The sequence below is a fragment of the Trichoderma asperellum genome, chromosome 3 (genome assembly GCF_020647865.1).
Source record: "Trichoderma asperellum chromosome 3, complete sequence".
NCBI lineage: Eukaryota > Fungi > Ascomycota > Sordariomycetes > Hypocreales > Hypocreaceae > Trichoderma > Trichoderma asperellum.
In genome coordinates this window covers 3,683,245-3,703,952 of record NC_089417.1, presented here as the reverse complement: position 1 = coordinate 3,703,952, position 20,708 = coordinate 3,683,245, and the positions used below count along the sequence as shown (strand labels likewise).

Here is a 20,708-nt window from a genome sequence, read left to right as displayed (position 1 = left end):
TTGAGTGGGGCGTAGTAAATAAAAAGAAAGGCATTAGGCGTCACCGTCTTGGAATCTTCCCCTCACTGTACAATGCAAACTTATACACCCTAACGAATCGAACCATATCGCTCCATAACGAAAGAATCGATAACGAAGCACCTATTGCTAGAGAAAAATCGCTACTCGAACCAATCATTGTGTTGCTGGGGGGGATTTTCCTTGGAGAAGCGACACTTGCTCCGTTGCCAACACTTCATTACACATTTGATACACATCAGAAATAGTCCTTTATCATGGCTACTGCAGCAGGATCAAGTCCTGCCAAAACCCACAAGGGTATTTTTTCTAAGCGTACCGGCACCGAAAGAATTCCTCTCACGCCCTCACCTCGCAACTCCCTCAACCTAAACTCTTCTCCCTTCACTCCTGAGAATGCAAAGGCTTCCAAACCTACCTATAGCGGCAACTTGATGGCCCACTATGGCCGGACATCATCATCCACCGCCAACTCTCAGCGAGAGTCTCAGCAGGAGCCTCAGAGAGAATCCTATCGCGATTCTTCCAAGTCTAATGTAGCTCTTCCGGTTCAAACGCCCCGCAACACGCTCGCACTCGGAGTGTCTGACTACGCACTTACCGGTACCGGCCTTTCCACGAGTCCTCCTGCTCCAAAGAACAAGAAGGGATCGCTTCGACAAAAGCCGAGCAAGACGACGGTGAACTACAACGGCGACCGCTTCATCCCCAACCGCGCAGCCAGCTCCGCAATCGCCAATACTGGATCGAGCAAAGCCAGCGGCCCTGAGAGGAAGAAGAAATCCAAGCCAAGCAGCTCGGAGAGGTCACCTGCTCCCGAATCAGGTGAGGATGATGGAGAAACTGCTTCTGCTTTGGAGGGCTTGAGCATCCTCGACGACGATGAGGATGAGAGCTACGTCCGCCCTTCACCAAATACTGTGGCCTATCAAGATTCTCTTGCCAATGCCTGTGGCGTGAGCCTCAAGACTCGCATCCTGGAGTTTAAGCCTGCTGCGCCAGAATCGTCCAAGCCCATCGATCTCCGCCAGCAGTACAATAGACCTCTCAGACACGCCGGATCTAGCTCTGCCCAGACTCGCCGACGCATCGCTACTGCCCCTGAGCGTGTTTTAGATGCACCTGGCCTGATTGATGACTATTATCTCAACTTGTTGGACTGGAGTTCTGGCAACCAAGTTACCATCGGCCTGGAGCGCAGCGTCTACGTCTGGTCCGCGGACGAGGGCAGCGTCAGCTGCCTGATGGAGACCACCCCCGACACGTACATTAGCAGCGTCAAGTGGTCCGAAGATGGTGCCTACGTTGGCGTTGGCCTCGGCACGGGCGAAGTCCAGATCTGGGATGTAGCCGAGAGCCAAAAGATTCGAAGTATGTTTGGACATGATACGCGCGTTGGTGTCATGGGCTGGAACAAGCATCTGCTTTCTACTGGCGCCAGAAACGGACTCGTTTTCAACCACGACGTTCGGATTGCTGAACACAAAGTTGCCGAGTTGGTCTCGCATACCTCCGAAGTGTGCGGCCTCGAATGGCGGTCTGATGGCGCTCAACTTGCTACCGGCGGCAACGACAACTTGGTCTCCATCTGGGATGCCCGATCCTTGTCTGTGCCCAAGTTCACCAAGACCAACCACAAGGCGGCAGTCAAGGCACTCGCATGGTGCCCTTGGAACGCCAACCTGCTTGCCACTGGCGGTGGTTCATACGATCGTCACATTCACTTTTGGAACTCCACTACGGGAGCGCGTGTCAACAGCATCGATACCGGCTCCCAAGTCACGTCCCTCCGCTGGAGCCCCCACTACCGCGAGATCGTGAGCTCGAGTGGCTTCCCAGATAACTCTCTGAGTGTCTGGAGCTACCCTACCCTGGTCCGCAATGTCGAAATTCCTGCTCATGAGAGCCGTGTCCTTCACAGCTGCCTCAGTCCCGACGGCCAGATGCTGGCCACCGCTGCTGCTGATGAAAGCTTAAAGTTTTGGAAGATCTTCGAGAAGAAGGCCGGATCTAGTGTCGGTACTGGTGGCGCAGGAGCATCTGGAAAGGCCGAAATGGCCAAGCAGATGACAATTCGATAGATAACGGTCCCCTCGTGGCTGTTACTCATCAGCCTTGAAGTAAAGTATGTGAGCCTCTTTGAATGGCGTCTCTCTTTCTCTATCAATGGTGGGAGCATCTGCTTTTGAAATGGCGTTTGGGGGATTGCCGTCTGCTATTCTCTCTGCACGTGGTACGAAAGTGCTTCTCCACGAATGAATAATAAATAGGATAGGTCGGATCTGAACACGAGCTATGATGGAATGTCTAAGACAAAGAGCAACCAAAAAAGAAAGTTACAAAAAAAAAAAAAACTTTGTAGTTACTTGTTACGTTATGTCTTACACGGATATTGATTTCAATGGGAAGTCTGGCGTTTGGGAGGGTCAAGGAACCGCCTGGTTTGGTGTCCATCAACCACCGTGTTTATGGAAGGGATTTTGAAGAAAAAAAGTCTTGTAGCTTAGATAACGTTGAATGAATATTTTGTTTGAATACAATACAGATTCTGAAGAAAACAGTGTCATTGGTGTGCATGTGATTTATAGAAAACGTATTATACTGCTGTGCTCACATGATAGCATGTGAACTTGACCATACGGTGCGAGTGCACGCTTTAGAGAGATGCTGGCCGAGTTGAGTTCCAATCAAGGCCATCGGCGCTAAGTCAATGGAAGAGTCGCTTTTCAGTGGTGCTTCCAAGTAAAGTTCAGCGCTGTCGCCTGCTAGTCGCAGGCAGCACAGTTGCTGAGCAGCTAGCCATGACTAAGCAGCAGAGCCCTCTAGAAGTGGAAATCTACCCATTGCCGCCAACTCTAACCATTGCATACCTACCTTTGCAGTAGGACGGACCGACACCACTGCCCTCTACGCTGCACGCCTGAGCGCGCATTCAAGAATTGCTACTAAACGACTTTATCTGTGCACACAACAGCATCCATCCCCCCTCTCTACTCTGCCAAAGTGGCGGCTGCAGCGACGTTGCCGAGTATCGATACAGCGCTTGGCCACCAGAGCGGTTACCCACCGACTTGTGTACGCCTACAAACGGCCGCCTGGCGATAGGCTGCGCACTCATTGACCAGCCAAAGAAGAAGGAAACGAGAGACCAGGCCGCGGCGTCTGAGAGTGCTATAATAAAGCAATCGCTTATTTTTATTTTTATTTTTATTTTTCCGACTGTGATTCGGTTACGGCACGGTTTTTGCATCCCGTCTGAAGCCATCCGAAACAGAGATTCTCTCGTCGAGGGGCCTCTGGCGACATTCCCAAGTGCAAAACTAGCATCAGTCGGGTGCCATCGGTGTAGTCCGAGTAGAGCTGCCAACATGTCGAACCAGGCTGTGGGAAGCGTTTACCAAACGATCATCGAGGAGGTGATCAACAGCTCGCGAGTCGATTTCGAGGAGAGCGGTGTTGAAGAGGCCGTGCTGGAGGAGCTGCGATTGGTAAGTAAATCAGTCATTCGTGTCCCGGCTTTTGCCAGTCTCCCTCTCTGTTCGTTCCCATCAACCCGCCAACTGCACCTCTGCTTGCACCATCGCGATCCATCGCTGGTCTCGTGACTGCATCGTCCCTTTCCAGATTCTCCACGAGAAACGAATACAGAGCTCAGTTTTTCGCACGCAAGAGCAAGATGCTTCGCGCGAGACTCGTGGCTCCCTGAGAGGGGACGCAGGAATCTGGGGTGGAGAGGAGTGGCGGGTTGGGTTCGGGGAATCGGGGGGGCGACACGGCACTATTTGGAGCCCTTTTTAAGTCCAGAGAGAACCCCCCTGGCCCCCCTCAAACCTCACTCGCCACCCGCCAAATCCGGTGACCCTCCAAACAGGCAGGAATTGGGCGCCGGCGCCTGATTGGACCGCCGACGGCCGCCTCCCTGTGCCTCAATTTCACGTGTGGTTCGAGTCACAGCGCAGCGCAGCATTGCACAGCACAACGCACCGTGTGAGCGGCTGCTGGCGACACAACGAACTTACACACATTGCCCTTCTCTTTCTTCGTTCCTTTTGAATCGCTTTCACAACCATTTCTCGTATCTGTAGCCTTGCTGATACTAATCCTCTCTCATTAGGGATGGCAACAGAAGCTTTCTCAGCTTGACGTCGCGCGGTTTCCGTGGGATCCCAAGCCTGAGCCTGCCCCACCAACCGCAGCTGTTCCGCCTCCTAACACAGCTACGCCTGTGCAGACACAAGCTCAGTTTTCTACGCCATTGTCATTGCCAACCGCGAGTCCTCCCAGTGGGATGCTGCAGAATGGCGTCAAACCAGAGCCGTATGTAAAGGCAGAGCCAGGCATCAAGCAGGAGCCCGGCACACAACAGCCCAATATGGCCTATTCCAACTACACTGGCATGGAAAACAAAAACACTGTTGCTGCAAACAGGGCTGCTCAGCAGCTGCAGGCTCAGTACGGAATGCGAGCGCAAGATTCCATAAATGCGATACAGCAGGGCCGCATGGGTCAGCAGCCTCAGTTGCAGACACCCCAGCCAGGGCAGCCGTCAGGACCCGTATTACCCCAGCAGCCGCAACAGCAGCCATCAGAACATCAGCAGCCATTGGGCAATGCTCAGGTTGATGGTGCGGGTGATGCCATGTTGGAAGATTCTTCAGATGATGAAGAAGAGAGCTTTGAAGGGGTCCTTTTGCGGCACGGTGTCAACGGTAATCCGGAAGAGCTTGGAAGAGTCGAAATCGACCGCATCCTCCACGATCAGATTGCTGCCAAGGCCAAAAGCATGGAAGGAGGTGGCTTGATGCTGTCTCTTAAGGAAGCTGCAAAAGCCCAACCAAAGTCCAAAAAGCTGAGGAGTAAAGGAAAGGGTCCGGCTGGCGTAGCTGCATATGATGGCGGAGATGATGACGACGTCGAAGTCGATGAAGACGCCATCAATTCTGACCTTGATGATCCTGATGAGGATCGAGATGATGACGAGGTTGATGATGAAGGCCTGGGCCACATCATGCTCTGCATGTACGATAAGGTCCAACGCGTCAAGAACAAGTGGTACGTGCTAAATTTTGAGCTAAATTTTGAGCTATCCTCGAGTGTTGAAGGCTCCCCCCCCCTTTTTTTTTTTTTTCATCTGTGCTCACTCTTTACATAGGAAGTGCACTCTGAAAGATGGTGTCTTGACGGTTAACGGTAAGGAGTACGTTTTTAACAAAGCAACTGGCGAGTATGAGTGGTAGCGAAATTCACGAGGGGGATTCACTTTCATCGTTGCTTTACGATCTCATACATGCTACCCGAGAAGAATCCCGTTTGGCTCAGTGCTATCTATTTTCAGCGGCTTTTTGTTGGCCGACTTTTATACCTCCACTTGTCTACTTTAATTTGGCTGTTGCTCGCTATTTTTTACATTTTACATTAACTACGAAAATGAAATGCCAAGATATGAAATACTAAAATGAAAAAGACTAAAAAAAAGTTTGAATTGAGGAGCAGGTGCTGGTAATATGAGAATGAGGTTATATCCAAAGGACCAGCCAGCACAGCTGGCCTTCTTTATGCCCCTGGGATTAAATGGCTTTATTTTTCCTTTTCGTTTTCCCCTTAATTTCGTTCAATACACGCTGGATATCGCATGAACGGTACAATTGCGCATGATGCGCCTCGGGCCATGTATGTACATTCTAAGCCAAAGATAAATTGATTATAACATCAGCAAGATGAACAAGTGCACCACCCTACAAACAAAAGCTGGGCTAAACGGCCCCAACGGCGCAAGTTTAATCAATAGGGGGCGGCATAATATGAAATGGCTATCTTCCGTCTAATCCAAAGACAATAATCGTGTTACTTACTACCTAGTAGCAGTACTAGTAGTAGTAGTAGCAGTACGCCAAGCGCAGCTAAGCCGATAGAGCTTCCGCCTCGGCGTTAATGCAGGATGCGCAAGCCGCTCCGTCTTGGTGTCCTGCCAGATCAAGGTAGTTTTCGTTTTTTTCTGCTCACACCCCGAGGGAGCCATAAACCGGCTTCCTAGGCCTCTCTCACGGTCACAGGTTTGCTAAGCACAGAGAAGAGGAAATTACTGGGCCGCGGTAAAATCAAATTGAGGCATTTACCAAGACAGGGGCAAGATGCCGGGAAGCGTCTAGCCCAGGCATATGACCGCTTCTTGGGAGAGCAAGGCCTTGAAGTAAACGATCGCTTGTCGCGGGTCCGCTTCCGCGCGTTTGTATGGCGCCCGTGGGCCATGAATCCTTCGTCGTCCGCCGACCTTCGCCGACGCCCAATTGGTATTGGTAGGCTATACGTGATGAGAGCGACGAGTAAACAGGGGAGGGGCTCCCCGCTTCTGGTTACGAAGTGGCGGCGCTGAGTCGAACTTGGGAAAGTTGAACATTTGGGGAGTAGAATAAACGAAGAGCACACTATTCTTACTGTGGCGGATGGGGAGGTAGGAGGGGCTGCAAGACTACCTTACACAGCTTGCTTATCCCAGATTTTCAGGGATCTCACCTCAGATACACCGAGCAGCAAAGTATCACTATATAAAAGAGGGTTCGCGAGGAATATCGCTGGAGATGCTGCTCGGGCTGGTGGCATTCCTGTTGCTCTACTCTATGCATGAGTGAGCATGAGGATGAGCGGATGGGTAGAGGACGGGGTGGGGGATCCAGCTTACGAGCCTCCCTGATACACCAAAGGGTATCCTGACCACCATTTTTACCGCAATTTCGCACCCCTACTCGCTCGACCCGACAGTCTGGTTCACCGAGAGGCGCTAATGGTTAGTGGGACGCCGTGCAGATGTCTAGACCGACAGGGGAGAGCAGGCTGGCGGGTGTGTCGGCAGTTTTGATTCGAGGAAGAGGAAAGGGAGTTGTCAGACGGAGCAGTATATGGCTTCGCTTCTACCTTGTAAGCCTGCAAGGTTGAGTATGGGCGTCTCGCTAGTGACATGGGTGACTGGTTCCGAATCGTCGAGGCATATGTGATTTGCGCTTCCTCTAACCTATAAGCGGTCGGAAAGACCAGGTTCAGGAAGCGAGGGTGCACAAGCATGGCGTGGTGGAAAGACTTGAACGAAAAGTTCCAATTGCCAACAAAGGGACTTGTTGGTAAACGGAAGAAGATGAAAAAGTTCAATGATCGATAAGAGTTAAATTTGCCAATAAAAAGACAAAGATAGCAAAAGCCTAATTGTCAATAAATTGGCTTGTTCATAAATGGGCAATTGTAAGCAAAAATCTAGTCGCTAACGATTGCGCTCGTTCATAACTGGATGAAGTTGTAAATAATATGATTACCTACAACTGGACTCGTTAAAAAATGGAAGCTCATGCAAGAATACGGCCTCGCCCTTGAAAGAGTTCAATCGCCAACAAATGAATGTTTCGGATGAACTCACGATTTCGCCCTTGAAAACCGGTCCACTTGTTCATGAATGGATGCCAAACTGGGCATACTTGTACAATGACTTCGGTCCTGGAGTCTCTAATTTCCGAATTAGTTTAGTTTGCCATGCCTGTGTGAATCTTTCATGAAGAGTAATGGAGAAGCCACGAGTCATCGATGCTCCTATATGAGAATGGCCTCTCCCAAGCAGATTCTATGCTAGTTCTATCGTTAAGAATTGGGTAAGTTTGATTGTCAATTGGAATATAGATTCGCCATGGCTCTCGTTCACGTAATTATCCGTGCAAATATAGATCACAGTCTCTGACCTAGGAACTGATAGAAGTCGAGAGAAGCATTTCTATGTTGCCAGTCGACAGTTCATCAGACACACTCTGGCAGTGATGTGGTCGGTGGAGCAGCTATGCCAGTAGCTACTAGGTATGTATGACGCAAATCTCGCAGACGTCTATTCTGAGTGGCCCAACGAATTGGAAGAACCAGCATGATGAGAGGGGAGAATGTATCCCAGCCGAGCCGTACCCACGTCCAACATGGTTGCCGTCGCAGTGGACGTCACCTTAATCTTGCTGCGCCCGGCAGTGAAAGTATCGACCGATAACCAGGTTGCCGGTTAGCTACATATTTGTTTAGCATTAGCCAAGTGACAGTAAACGACTCAGAGGTTGATATACTTCGCAACCAGCCATTTTCAGCGGCACCCCCATCCCGAGAATAAGAGGCCCTTAGCAGCCATTTCTCCTTCAATCAAAGCAGTCAGTCGTGCCAACGAGTGCAGACATGGAGGGCAGTGATCCTTTGCACCTACATAGTACATAGTAAGTGATTCTGCATGACTTAGTGTGGTGGATGAAACCGCTGTCGGCAGGGTTCAGGGATCTAATGCTTAATTGGCACCACTTTTCGCCGGAGCTACTCGTATACCTGCTTGTACTCACCCTTCTGTAGGCGAAGTCGGAATCACCATTTGTAAGGAGACTAATCCGTACAAAGTATCGGAGGATTTCAGAAGGAAAATCTCAGCCCGCTCGCAGAGCCAATCATGTGCTGGCTCGCACCCATAAACGTTAGCATAGCAATTGACACATATGCTGCAGCGTTTGACGAGGAGTAACAGAGGAGAGAAAATATGTGACGTGTAATATGTAGAAGCAACAAAAAGGCACCGAGACAAATAAACAAAGGCCAAAGGAGTGCCTTTGGGTTCGGCGATTCACTCGTCGAGATGGTGTGTTGTTGGTTGCTCAATATTATGCGTCTGGCTAAAGGATGCTAGCTTCGTCTTCCTCCACAGCTTGTTAGTGTATCCTATGGCCCCTCTTGGGACGATGCGACGCTATGAGCTACCACCAAAGATTCAAGCCGAGAAGAACTCGCAAGGGGCTCCCTCTTAGAGCGATCTTCCTAAAATGGCCGTTTAACCACGCGTTAATACTGCCATAAAGGAACAAGTCCAGAAATAACCATCACATGGAGCCAGGGGGGACCGTGGGGCTGGCCGACTCACAAGTAGCCATGATAGTTGGGAGTTTGGTGAACGCCTCTGCTACAATGTCGTCAATAGAGTAGCCTCATTGCTGGAGCTAATGCTGGCCCATGCTATGCACGGTGTTGCTAAGATCTTGGATGGAACATGCAAGGTAGCCTCCTATCAGTTCTCCTTGGGCCTCTGCTCGCCGGCTGGTAAGTAGTCTTCTCAGTAATGATGCTCTATTACAGGACGCCGTTACATCGTATCCATCAAGCAGTTCCACCGGCACCGCCTACACAGCGGCCTAGCCGTGGAAGGGAGCAAACGTCACATGTACAATGGGCAGGACTAGCGTGGTGTTGTTGGTCCCCCAGATATCGAGGCAATGCTGTGAGACGGTGCCCGGTCTACTTCGCAAAAGCTCAGATGATAGTAGTAGTCAGTATTGCGAAATCCTCGTTCAGAGTGTGGAGCCCAAGACCTGATGTGCAGCTACACGCCATGGGCGTCGCTCTCAAGGACGGATACATCGTAAAACGAGAGAGCACTGGCAGCACCGCAGTGGGAATAGCCGAAGCGCAAAGCTTTGGTCTGCACCATAATTCAGCCCACCCGCGGCGATGAATTGAATTTGACGAAGGGGGAAGAAAGGCGGTGGAAGAGCTGACTGAGATGGGGAGGATGTAAAAGCATTAGGCCCATGGGAAATTTTGAGGGGAGGTAGTGGTAGTGCTACTGGATATGGATTTTGGTTCCTGAGGCACCATGGAATCACATCACTAATAATACCAAGCAGCTTCTTGGTCTCAGCTAGACCTCAAGTACTAGGAGCAGTTATTGCAACTGGAAACAACGAAGGACATTAACGATATGCTCGCCGCTACCAAGTATCGACAGCTGCCTCCTAGTATGCATAGCAATCGCGTTTTGATGGATACATGACATTTGAGTTTATAGACGCTCACAGCATATCCAAGCTCGCCGATGGGTGTCTCCAGAGAGTAGCGTTTCTCAGACATGACCTTTTTCTGAACAGGAAACTCACGGGCTGAAGTGAACGTCATACATGCTTCCGCAGGTGGCTTTAGAACATTAGGTGCCTGTGCACTACTACAGATACATAGTACCTACTACTATACCTATGAGGTATAGTAGGTAAGAACTACTAGGCACCTAAGGCATTGGGATCTGGGGCTAGACAGCCTTTGAGTGAGCGGAGAATCGAATGCCATACCAGCAGGGAGTGGGACATGTACCAATACGAAGCCATCCATTACTTCTTGCTACCACTAGGAGGGCAGGAGGGCAGCAGGCACTATTTTAGAGGGCTGCGAGAAATATATACCTGTCAGGCAGTGATAGTCTAGCATCATACTATTGGCCTCATAGTAGCAGTATAGGTGCCTGGATACATAATAACTAGGTACATCAATGGGGCTGGCCATGGATGTTGCCAGTGTCCACCGCCTACATCTTGGGGTATTGAACAGCCTTAAAGATGCTTGCGCCGCCGGCAGACATCTTGCGGTGTGAATGCCTCACGTACTGCTGCCTGCGCGTACTGGCAGACTCGCCTGTATGCCCTTTTCCAGCAAGCCGGATGCTGCCAACAAACGGGGATGTCCGAGTACTACTTCTCACACCGTACTCTGATAATGCTACTCTATCTGCTGTGGGTATACTTGTGGTGGTTTCTGCGGAAGGTCGCAACAGTGGATACAGCTACCTAGATCAATGCTACTGTCTGATGCCTGCGTCCCTGGCCTGTAGACGTCACCTCTGCGATTCATGCACAGCTTGACAGTTTGCGATGACCCTTTATCGAATGGACAGGTATTATTTCGGTGTGGCGCTGGTGAGTGACTGGTGGTGTTGTCGCCAGAGGCAGTAAATATTCGTGCTCCGGGCTCTATTAGTACTACTACAAGTAAGTTGCTGACAGGCACTAGGCCTATAGTACCTATTACCTGTATTAGGTACTACCGTAGGTACCTAGTAGCAGTAGTAGTGCCTCCTGCAAGCACTTGGCGAGCCGACTGTATTCTTTGCACAGCAGGATTACATTTTTCCTTCTTTCCATCCTTCTTGCTTTCCTTTTCGATTTTCACCCCCCGAAGCTCAGGCAAGTCTTCGGACTCTAATTAACCCGATGCCCATGAATGCTTTTTCCCCTGCACAAAGTGGCTCTGCGCAATCAATCGCAGACAGCCACGACCTCCTCTCACACTCTCACACAACTTCCTGGTGCTGTTGGTTGAGATTCTTCTGCTTTGCCCGTCTTTGGTGGGGCCACGGGCGGGTCGCGCCGGGACAGCGCAAAGAGCATCTGATGGACCCGTCTCGCACCAGAATATACGGTGTACCGGTACCAGCGTGTACTGGCACACCCATGCAGTGCCTCCACACCTGCCTGCCAGTGCGGCGAGCTGCATTGGAAGCGCATGCTCGTAGATATCCATGTCGTTAGATGAAGCGGGCAGCAAGACAAGAGCAGTACATGATCCGTGTGTTCCTACGCAGAATATTCGCACTATCCCGTACAAATTGAAAGTGCTACCGCTATTTAAGATAGTCATGTTCAGCTCTCCTGGCCGTTGAGCGCAAATTGGTGCGTCAATGAGGGCTAAAGACGCATTCGTCGACTTACAGCATCGATGTAAGCTGAACAAGAATGAGTTTGGCTGCGCTAGCAGCCCATGCAACGCGCCACAAGCAGGAGGATCATTTTAGAGCCGCATCTGAATTTCCTGGAGCCCAGTCCGCAGAACAATCAGCCCTGGCTAGTGCGCCGCCTTCCATTTGCTTTTCGTTGTCCCCCATCAAACCAGAAAACGCAGGCTCTAGAGTGAAAGGCGGGCATCGGGATTTGCCCTCCAAAGCCGGCCGTCTCTTGGATAGTAATACCGTACAAGCAATGATGGTTTTGCCAATCCCGGCAACACTAATGAGAGAATTACATGTGCGCACGGGTTGTCATTCTCCCGCGGAATCCATGTCGTTGGCTCTTAATAGGGCACAGCTCTCCATGCAGCATCAAAGTTCTGCAACAACAAGCGGTGGACCCCGAAACAGAGCAAAGATGCTGCTCCTAACAGCCGACAACTTACAGCTCGGGTCCTAGCACTATCTACATGTGGTAATTTCTCCAGAACCGGCGACGGTTTGCGGGGCGGCAGAACCAGAGTGTGCCGTTCCTTACTCTGGTATACCGCAAGATCCCTCAGCCAGCAGACTGAAACTCAGATTGAGATCAAGGCCGCGACCGAGGTTGTATTTCCTCAGGCATATACCAGCACTTTCAGAGCAAGGCAGTACCTAATACGAGTCCATTCAGCCAACTTTCGTACAAGCAGGGCCGGGGCTGCATACCAAGCGGGTGGACTAAGAACTGAGCGTGGGGAAGGGCGTGGGGCGCGACAAAGTTTTGGGCTTCCGGCGTCGCGGAATGATGGCTGAAGCAAGAAATTAAAAAGAACCAGAAATGCAACCGAATCAAGAGGAAGGAGTGGTGAAGCCGAATTACAGGTGACTAGGACCTGCAGGAATATGCGTGATAACGGAGCTCGTGCTGCGGGACGCCACCAATCGAACCAGAAATGTTGAAAGAGGCAATCGATCCAGTGTGGTGGCCAGTTAGAGGCCAGGATTGGAGGGCCTCGGCGAGAGGGAGTGAGGAAAGTACAGTACCACTGTATGCTAGTATGCCGTCTGTGTATATGACTCTACCCGTCGTCCTTGCTCTTTGAGGGTGAGCGTGTGAGCGAGTGTGTGTGTCTTGTATCGATACTATTTGCTGCATTTCCAAGGGTCCATGCAAAGACGTCCAACAGCGCTGCCGGGATGTCCAGCGTTGGTGCAGTTGGGCGTTGGTCATCATCGTCCGTACTGTACATGATACATGTACTTGCTGCTGCTGTACGCAGTTAGAGGTAGCCCGTGCTCTGGACAGCACCTCTGCTGTACGATGCCTACCTAGGTACCTGGTACCTGGTGCTGGCGCTGGGCCTGCAAGTGCCTGTATTACTCGCGACCGTGCCACTCCATGCATGCTGCTAGCAGTAATTACCGGCTATTGGGAGCAGCAGCTACATAGTATGGCGATGTTGGCCTTGCAGCAACACTGGCACCTGGTGGACGGGTGCCAGCAGGCTGTGCTGTGCCAGGTAGCACCTCGCACTTCACAGCATGATTGACGCTCGTCATTCTGCCGGCATGCGATGAATGAACCCGCTGGAATGGAAATGTCCCCGGCTGCTGCGGAACATCACCGCCGACTGTACGGAGTCGATGCTGGTGCTGACTGGCGGCCCGAGCGAGATGAGATGGCCTTGCGGCAGTGGCCAGTTGAGCGGTCCAGGGCTTGCCGCACCGCGCGGGACACAGTTTTAGTGCCCCCTGGCCTGCTGCTGGGACGGGTACGGGGACGGTACAGGTACTTGCATCACCGTCGAGGCCAGCGCCAGAACACCACCAGCAGCTCTGGAGGGGGGTGTGCCTCGTCGCTGGCTCCACGCGCGCCACACGCCACCCTCTGGGCCGAGCCAGGTAGGCAGGACTTGCAGAGCCCTTTCCCTGGTAACACCTGGACCGGCCGGCAACAACATGACTTCCTAGAGCCCATGTCCTGGCTTCGACCTTTTGTCCAGCTCAACGTCGCCGCCTGCAATGCTCATGCCTGCGAGACTGGAGCCAGAGCCAGCGCCGGAGCCAGAGCCGGAGCCAGAGTCAGAAGCTACAACCACGACCCCGAGCAGCAGCGCCCTTTGCTCTCGGTGAGCGGCCAGGGAAGCGAAGACCAAGGAAGAGGGCAGAAGAGATCCGGCCCTGACTGGCGCCTAGCGTCCGTCGCAAAACCACCAAGAACCAGCCCACCGCGTCTTCGTCTAGCCTCCCCTCCACTTCCTGTGGCTTCGGGGCTCTTTTGCTCTAGCGCCAAAGCAAGTCCAGCAAATCATCGTGTGTCTGTCGAGGCAGAGAGCCTCCCTACTGAGCGATCAATACCGGTCTCATTCGCACGCTGCGGGCTGCTGGTCCCAGCTTCTCAGGATACAGCTTGCCGTTCGGAGGATTTTTTTCCCTCTTCGCTGGGCTTCTGTCGCTCACTCTCTGCTCTTCTCTCCCTTCTTGCGCCCAGAGGCTTGGATCAGCGCAGCCGTTCCTTTCGTTCGCACTTTGTTTTGCCTTTTACCAATTCCCTTGCTCGCATTGGCGATCACCTCCAGGGGGGGCCACTTGACTCAGGCCAAGAGAGGGAGAAGAGGCAAAAGCAAGACTCCAAGGTTTCACTCAGTCCTTGCTTTTTTTTTTTTTTTTTTTTTTTTTCTTACTTTCATTTTTTCTTCTTTTATCTCTTGTTGGCTAGTAGGGGAGGCAGGCCATTCATCCTGGACTTCACGCCAATCCCCCGAAAGAGCCCTAGGACCTCGCGACGCTTGCCATTAGCCAACGACGACTCACAACAAACATCTGTCGATTCTCAATTCGGCATCCGTGGACTCGGCCTGACCCTCTGATCTCCAGTCTTTGGCCCACTCCGGACCCGAGTCTCGCGCCAGTCTTAAAGGGCCAGCCGTCCACTTCCCCCTTCCTCTCTGCCGCACGCCGATTCCCAGCTTTTTGGTACCTCACCTCCAACTTCTCAGCATACTTTGGATATCCTCTTATTCCCGTCTCCCGGCGCCAGTCACTCGCTAAAGTCTCCTAAATTGAGCCACCTGCGCCTTCAAAAACCATCCACCTGCTACTTGACAGGCACTCCCGTTCTTCTCTTGTTAGCCGCTGCTTCCTATTCCTTACGAACTGGTGGCAGAGGTGACCGAGGTGACCGGAATCGAGATTCTCAGACCTCTTTTCAAGGATCCTCAGGAGATTCAGATTTACAGCTGCCTGAGATAGCAAAGGCAAAAGTTGAACCTTCGCTTATCCTAACCCTCAGCATCTGAGAGGCGCACTCTTGTACGACCTGCGATTATATTTGTGCCACCTCCTTGGGTTTCAACCCGCGAAATATCCCCGTGTAAGTCATCATCTATCTTCGTTGTACGTCTGGTCACCCAACGCCGTCCCTCCCGTCAGTTCGGTTATATGCTATTCTCCACACATCTATCTCTCTTGTCTTAGTATGATTGTGCGTATTGACAGGCGCCGTGCATGACAATGTGTACGTGCGGCTACGACTTGGTGCCTTGTTTTACTACTAGTCAACATGGCTTCTTTTCTTGGTAGCCTATCAATCGCATCAGTCTGCTTCGTCCCAATTCTTACCTTTTTGCCTCTTCTGGGATAGCCGTGTGTATCTCTTGTCTCACTATATTCCCTTGATTAAACCCTGTTTGATCTCCCTGATTTTGTTTTTCCCTCTCATTCCTTCTTCCTTCTGTGTCGTTTCTACCAACTCCCACCTGCAATCTTGTCCAAATTTAATAGCTGCTTCAATACCAAAGCTTAAAGCTCAGCATACTCTCCGGGAAAGCCTCCCGGGTTTCAGTAAGAGTGAGAGGCGTCCATTCTTATTTGAAGATTAGATATTTGCACCCCCATTTCGTCATATACAACAATCTACCATTTCCCCTTTCTTTCCCTCTCTCCTACTCTACCCCTATCTCTTTTTATCTCGCCTCTTCATCTCTTTTTATATCTCAACTCAGGACCGCTTAGTGTCACCGGCTATATCCAGAGCAAAATAATGAGGTTTTCCTCACCTTACCTGAAGTCATGCACATTTACATATTCTTCTGCCAAATTTCTCGCTGTCTTCCGCTTTTTGTTCTATCTTTAAGCTTTCTTTCTGTAATCGTTTTACTAATCTTAGACCTTAGTTAATCTGATAATATTCACATTGGTTGATTTATCGCATCTACCTACTCTTAATTGCTAACGGCCATTTGTTTCCCGGATTCCTATTTCCGTGCTACCTGCCTGGACAGCCCTTAGGATCTCCATTATTTTTCTCAAAGGCCATTAAGCTCTTATAGGACTCGCCATACTCGCCATGTCGTCTCGAAACGCTCCAAGCGGGTGCGTTGCACCCTCCCCAGCCACTGCTGCTCCGCCTTCGCCCACGAATCTGCGACTAACTGTTGGGCAACCGGTCAGCGAGTCGGCCAACGAACCAGGCAGTGAACCAGAGGAGCGACTTCTCCAGGACGGATATTGGGAGTACGGACGGTTTTATGGTAACTGGAAGAAAGGAAAGTACAATTTTCCAATTGATAAGGTTTGTCTCCGCTTTGCCACAGTATATGCGACATCTATTTTGACATCATTGCTCAGGAGGAGCTCAGTAGGCTGGATATTCTCCACAAGTACTTTATCGTAGAAACAGAAGATCGCGTTACTTCCGTTCCTTTAGATAAAGAAGGACGACCGAAAATCATGGATCTCGGAACGGGCACAGGTATTTGGGCATTCCATCTTGTGGAAGGGTAAGATTTATCAATGTCGTCTAGTCCAATCTCGTTGCGTTTCGTTGCGCTAATAAAAGCCAGTTACATTCCGAATGCCCAAATCATGGCTGTTGATCTCAACCAGATTCAGCCAGCCCTGTAAGTAGATAACCAGAGACTTGAGTTGTGTTGACTTATCTAATGCGCCACCACAGCATCCCTCCAGGTGTAACTACAAAGCAATTTGATATTGAGGAGCCTTCATGGGAACCACTCCTCCGCGACTGCGACTTGATCCATCTTCGGCTGCTCTATGGAAGTATCAAAGACGATCTGTGGGCCGATACTTACCGCAAAATTTTCGAGTGCGTATATGATATATACTCTACAGGCTCCTTCTCATCTAACGTGTTTAGGCACTTGGCCCCTGGAGGCTACGTTGAGCATTTGGAGATAGACTGGACACCGCAATGGGATGGCGACGACCGTCCCACACACTCAGCTATTCGTGAGTGGTCTCAGCAATTTCACCGCGCTATGCATCGATACCGCCGCAGTGTCAAAGTATCGTCCGAAGATACCAAGCGCATGGTAGAAGCAGCTGGCTTCACTGATTTTAAAGAAACTACGGTCCGGTGCTATGTGAATCCGTGGTCTACCGATCGCCACCAGCGAGAGGCTGCTCGGTGGTTCAATCTGGCCTTGGGCCTAGGCCTCGAGGCTATGAGCTTGATGCCCATGATTGACATGCTGCATATGAAGAAAGAGGATGTTGTAGACCTCTGTAAACGGGTTAAAGCCGAAACTTGCGTTCTGCGCTACCACGCCTACTTTACTCTGTAAGACCCAACCAGCATGACTTTGAAATCTTTTCTTTGGTCGGTATTAACCTGCATACAGACACACCTGGACGGCCAAGAAACCCGCCAGCCCGCCCCAGTAAGGCGCCTGAGTGTTCAGTATCTTGGCCACTATTCATGGCTTTCAGGCATTTGCATTCATAATTTATAGGAAGCTGGCTGTGATATTGACCAAGATCACTGATCATATGAGGCTAAAGCAAAAATACGATTCCTCAGGGATCATCTTAATGGCGCTCGGCATCAATAACAGCCTCCTAAGGCGACTGCGACGTGATAACCACCTATTTGGCTGGGCTGATGCCTGAGTATGGCTAATGACCGACATTATAAACGGATTTACATGAAGCAAGGAAGATCCAAGGGCTAGATCCCATGACGGCTTCGCCTTCCGGTGCCAGTATATGAGTTTATTTGCCGGATATCACGGCTCCGAGAGCATGGTTCATGTTTATAGTATGGTAATGTGTACAAGTTAGCGTTTGGAAGTAACAATTTAGAATTGGGAAAGAATCATTCTTCCTCCTTACAATATGCTTTCCTTGCTCTTTCTTGTACGGTGAAGAAACTTTTAACGCAAGCGTGTATGGATTATAGGGCTATGGGTGATTCAATGACGCCTATCATAGCTATGCTACCAAAAAAGCAGCCCAGTATAACTAGCATGCTTGATTGACTGATTACAGCCCATCCAACTCCTCCATGTCTCAGTATAGTATTTTGCGGCTATCTTGTGACGTTGGTCAGTAGTGGTACTACTACTAAGTAGTGACAGCAGTATCCTGGTCTGTATACCTATTCTTATGTGACGAGTAACATAAGTTGGGAGAAAAGCGAGAAATGGGGGTCCGATACGCACGCCATGTAACCTGGTTAGATCCGCCCAGCCCAGGGTGTGTAAGTAGACCGGGAGGAGGAGAAATAAAAAAAAAAAAAAAAAAAAAAAAAAAAAAGCTTGGCATAACTGGAGCTTTGATAAGAGGGGGGAATGAAAGAAGCTCTCCGTATTTGCAGCCTTGTGTGTCTTGACTATTCTGTAATGCTCCATTGGCAGAACCCCGACTGTTGTATGCGATGAAGTAGTATTTTTCTTTCTTCGGATAGGAGTGGGGTAAGATGTTGAAAATTAAATGTTGGGAGTGGAGGGCTCCATGCTTCGAAAATGTTACGGTGACTAGGAGGCTTTGGATTAATGGAGTAGAAACTACTTTGCCCCTGAGAGTTGTCTTTTTTTTTCTCTCTCTCGATGTCGGGCGTACAGGCTGTACTACTATCTGCTAGTCATATATGCAAGGGGAACTCGTTTACTGACAGGGTGGTTTTAGCAAGGAGGGCGTTCGGCTCCATGGATACTTTGCACTCGGTACTTCAAGACGAGAGACAGTAGCAGTAGTCCTACCCTCTCTCAACGGAGTCCAAAGACAACAAGTAAGGCGAGATGAGATGGGACCAGTCGGCTCTGGCCCTTTAAGCCACGACGTTGTACGAATGTTACATGTCAGGTGTGACGGTTAGTCTTGGCTCACTACCTCGGTGCGGCCAAAAAATCGGTATGTACCTATCGCTTATCCGACACATATGAAGACGACGGTAGGTTAGTCACCGGTTTAGCTTGTGAGAGAGGCTGGGCTTGAGCATCCGAAGAATTTGTCATGGATTAAAGTAGCTGCTGTTACTGCTGATATAGCATCGAGCAGGCCTCTGATGTACACGTGATAACAAAGGAAAGGGGGGAAATGTCAAAACCAAGTGCTCACAGCCAGATACAGCCAATACACAAGGGAAAACAGGAGTTCCCCGAAATAAAACAAAATGTCCAAGCCAAAACCCTTCCCTATTCCCCTCCCGATCCTCGCTTCGTCTTGCTCAACCACGCATTTCTCTAGCCCCCTTTTTACCAACCGGTTTGGTTGCACCAGATATCCTCTTTGCTTCACCAGTTGGGATTTGTGATACCAACCACGTTTGCCTCTATTTCGTTCCTCTTTATCTATCCGTACATGCCGATTTTCGTATTTTTTGTATATGATATGCGTGCTTTTTTGTGTGTGGATGCGCGTGTGGGTGTATGTGAACGCGGGGTTCCTAGTCATCTCTTCGCCTCATTCCTGCTTTTTTTTTTCCTACCACGGACAACTCTCATGCTGCATCAGTTAAGCCTGGCCCGAGAAAACGCCCAGGCCTGATTGCCAATGCTTTGTATATTTGACTTCGTTTGAAAATCGTGGAACTAGATATGCCCCAAGGCATGTTTAGTGGTGGGAGGCAGTCTCTCCTCGGTAGCCAATGAGCTTGAATCGGCCAATCATCTCACCAACGGTGAAGAATCCAAGGCACTCGGCGAAGATGACACCGCCGGCAACGAGCTGGCTGGGCGTCAGGCTACGGACCTGTTGGAGGAGGTTCTGAGGAGACTTGAAGATGGCGCCGCTCTGGACGGACTTCCACAGAGACTGGTAGAAGGACTGGAAGGTTGCAACGGAACTACGGGACAGGTTAGCTTCGCAAGAGGCAGCATGTAAAATGGTGAGTCGCTTACGGAGGGCTCATCTTCTGGGCGTGGAAGACGATCTTGCCGGTCTCAAGGGCGACCTTGCCGTAGTAAACGGCCTGAGGGGTTTGCTCTGCAGAGTTAAAGCTCACGGGTCAGCAACCAATGCAATGGGAACCTGATGGGGGAGAAGCAGCTACAACATACTCTCAACGAAGTTGATCAGCTTGCCGGTTCGTCCACCGACCTTGCCGAGTGCGCTGGTGAGGCCACGAGCAGCGCCGGCAATGGCAGGTCCAGCAGCGCCGGCGACGCGCGACAGGCCCTGCGTAGCCTTTGCCTGGTACTCCTTGGCCTTGGCGGCAGCGTCCTTGGCGGTCTCAGAGGCCTTGTTGGCGGCGGTGCTCTCGCTACGGCGGAAAGCAAGCTGGCGCAGAGCCGGCGAGCGGAGCATGGGACGAGCAAGTGACGAAGACATTATGGCGGTCGTTTCTGGTGCGGATGGACGGGAAAAGGAGGAGAGTCCAGGGGGGAGCCGGCGGGTGTCGTTGACGCGGATCGTCTCGTTTCGCAGCAGAATCGCTCTCCTTTGCGCGGGCGCGGACGGGCGGGCAATTGATGGGGATTTTTTTGGATTTTTTTGTTTTTGGATTTTCTGTATGAGGGAGAAAAAAAAAAGCTCGGGAGATTTCGTGAGGTCGCAAAGCCGAAAGGTGTGATGTGTGGGGGCTTGGCCCGTTTTGGGAAAGCACTTTCGGAGGGGAGCGCTTGCCTGCTGCTGTGCCTTCCATCCGCCCAAGATATGGAGAGTACTTGTCGCGCGCACTCTGGGCGCTCACATTTGCAGGTACTGCTTGAAGGCGTGCTGCGGTGTGCATCGCTTGATGTGTTGAAATTCACCTACCATGGCTTTGAGATGATTCGTTGAATTTATCTTCTTTTTTATTCTTTCAATCTTTTCCAATATGTTCTTTTTATTTCATTTTTTTTTATTTGGCTTCTGATTCGCCTGGTTATCATTACATACATGGCATCTCATATTCTCAAAGCAACAGAAAAATGGGCCAGGG

At 50.7% G+C, this 20,708-nt stretch overlaps 5 protein-coding genes across 5 annotated transcripts; 4 read left to right on the top strand and 1 right to left on the bottom strand.

The window, feature by feature from the left end:
• The first annotated feature begins 80 nt into the window (after positions 1 to 80).
• TrAFT101_005813 (uncharacterized protein) lies at positions 81 to 2,558 on the top strand. The gene has a single exon (XM_024908149.2). It carries the CDS (start codon positions 276 to 278, stop codon positions 2,097 to 2,099), a length of 1,824 nt encoding a protein of 607 aa, XP_024760319.1. The 5' UTR covers positions 81 to 275; the 3' UTR covers positions 2,100 to 2,558.
• A 290-nt stretch (positions 2,559 to 2,848) lies between these two features.
• On the top strand, positions 2,849 to 5,765 carry TrAFT101_005812 (uncharacterized protein). Its single transcript, XM_024908148.2, has 3 exons — positions 2,849 to 3,506; positions 4,133 to 5,070; positions 5,171 to 5,765. Exons 1-3 carry the CDS (start codon positions 3,387 to 3,389, stop codon positions 5,253 to 5,255), a joined length of 1,143 nt encoding a protein of 380 aa, XP_024760318.1. The 5' UTR covers positions 2,849 to 3,386; the 3' UTR covers positions 5,256 to 5,765.
• A 7,372-nt stretch (positions 5,766 to 13,137) lies between these two features.
• On the top strand, positions 13,138 to 15,729 carry TrAFT101_005811 (uncharacterized protein; the record flags this gene model as incomplete). The annotated part of the gene is made up of 2 exons (XM_066127589.1): positions 13,138 to 13,317; positions 15,721 to 15,729. 2 exons carry the CDS (start codon positions 13,138 to 13,140, stop codon positions 15,727 to 15,729), a joined length of 189 nt encoding a protein of 62 aa, XP_065983701.1.
• LAE1 (Secondary metabolism regulator lae1) lies at positions 15,211 to 17,670 on the top strand. Its single transcript, XM_024900142.2, has 7 exons — positions 15,211 to 15,394; positions 15,721 to 16,118; positions 16,175 to 16,326; positions 16,390 to 16,446; positions 16,503 to 16,652; positions 16,704 to 17,126; positions 17,188 to 17,670. The coding sequence occupies exons 2-7, from the start codon at positions 15,894 to 15,896 to the stop codon at positions 17,228 to 17,230; spliced, it is 1,050 nt and encodes a 349-aa protein (XP_024760315.1). The 5' UTR covers positions 15,211 to 15,394; positions 15,721 to 15,893; the 3' UTR covers positions 17,231 to 17,670.
• Positions 17,671 to 19,399: 1,729 nt separating this feature from the next.
• On the bottom strand, positions 19,400 to 20,116 carry TrAFT101_005809 (uncharacterized protein; the record flags this gene model as incomplete). The annotated part of the gene is made up of 3 exons (XM_024909831.1): positions 19,400 to 19,631; positions 19,687 to 19,771; positions 19,846 to 20,116. The coding sequence occupies 3 exons, from the start codon at positions 20,114 to 20,116 to the stop codon at positions 19,400 to 19,402; spliced, it is 588 nt and encodes a 195-aa protein (XP_024760314.1).
• Between the last annotated feature and the right edge of the window lie 592 nt (positions 20,117 to 20,708).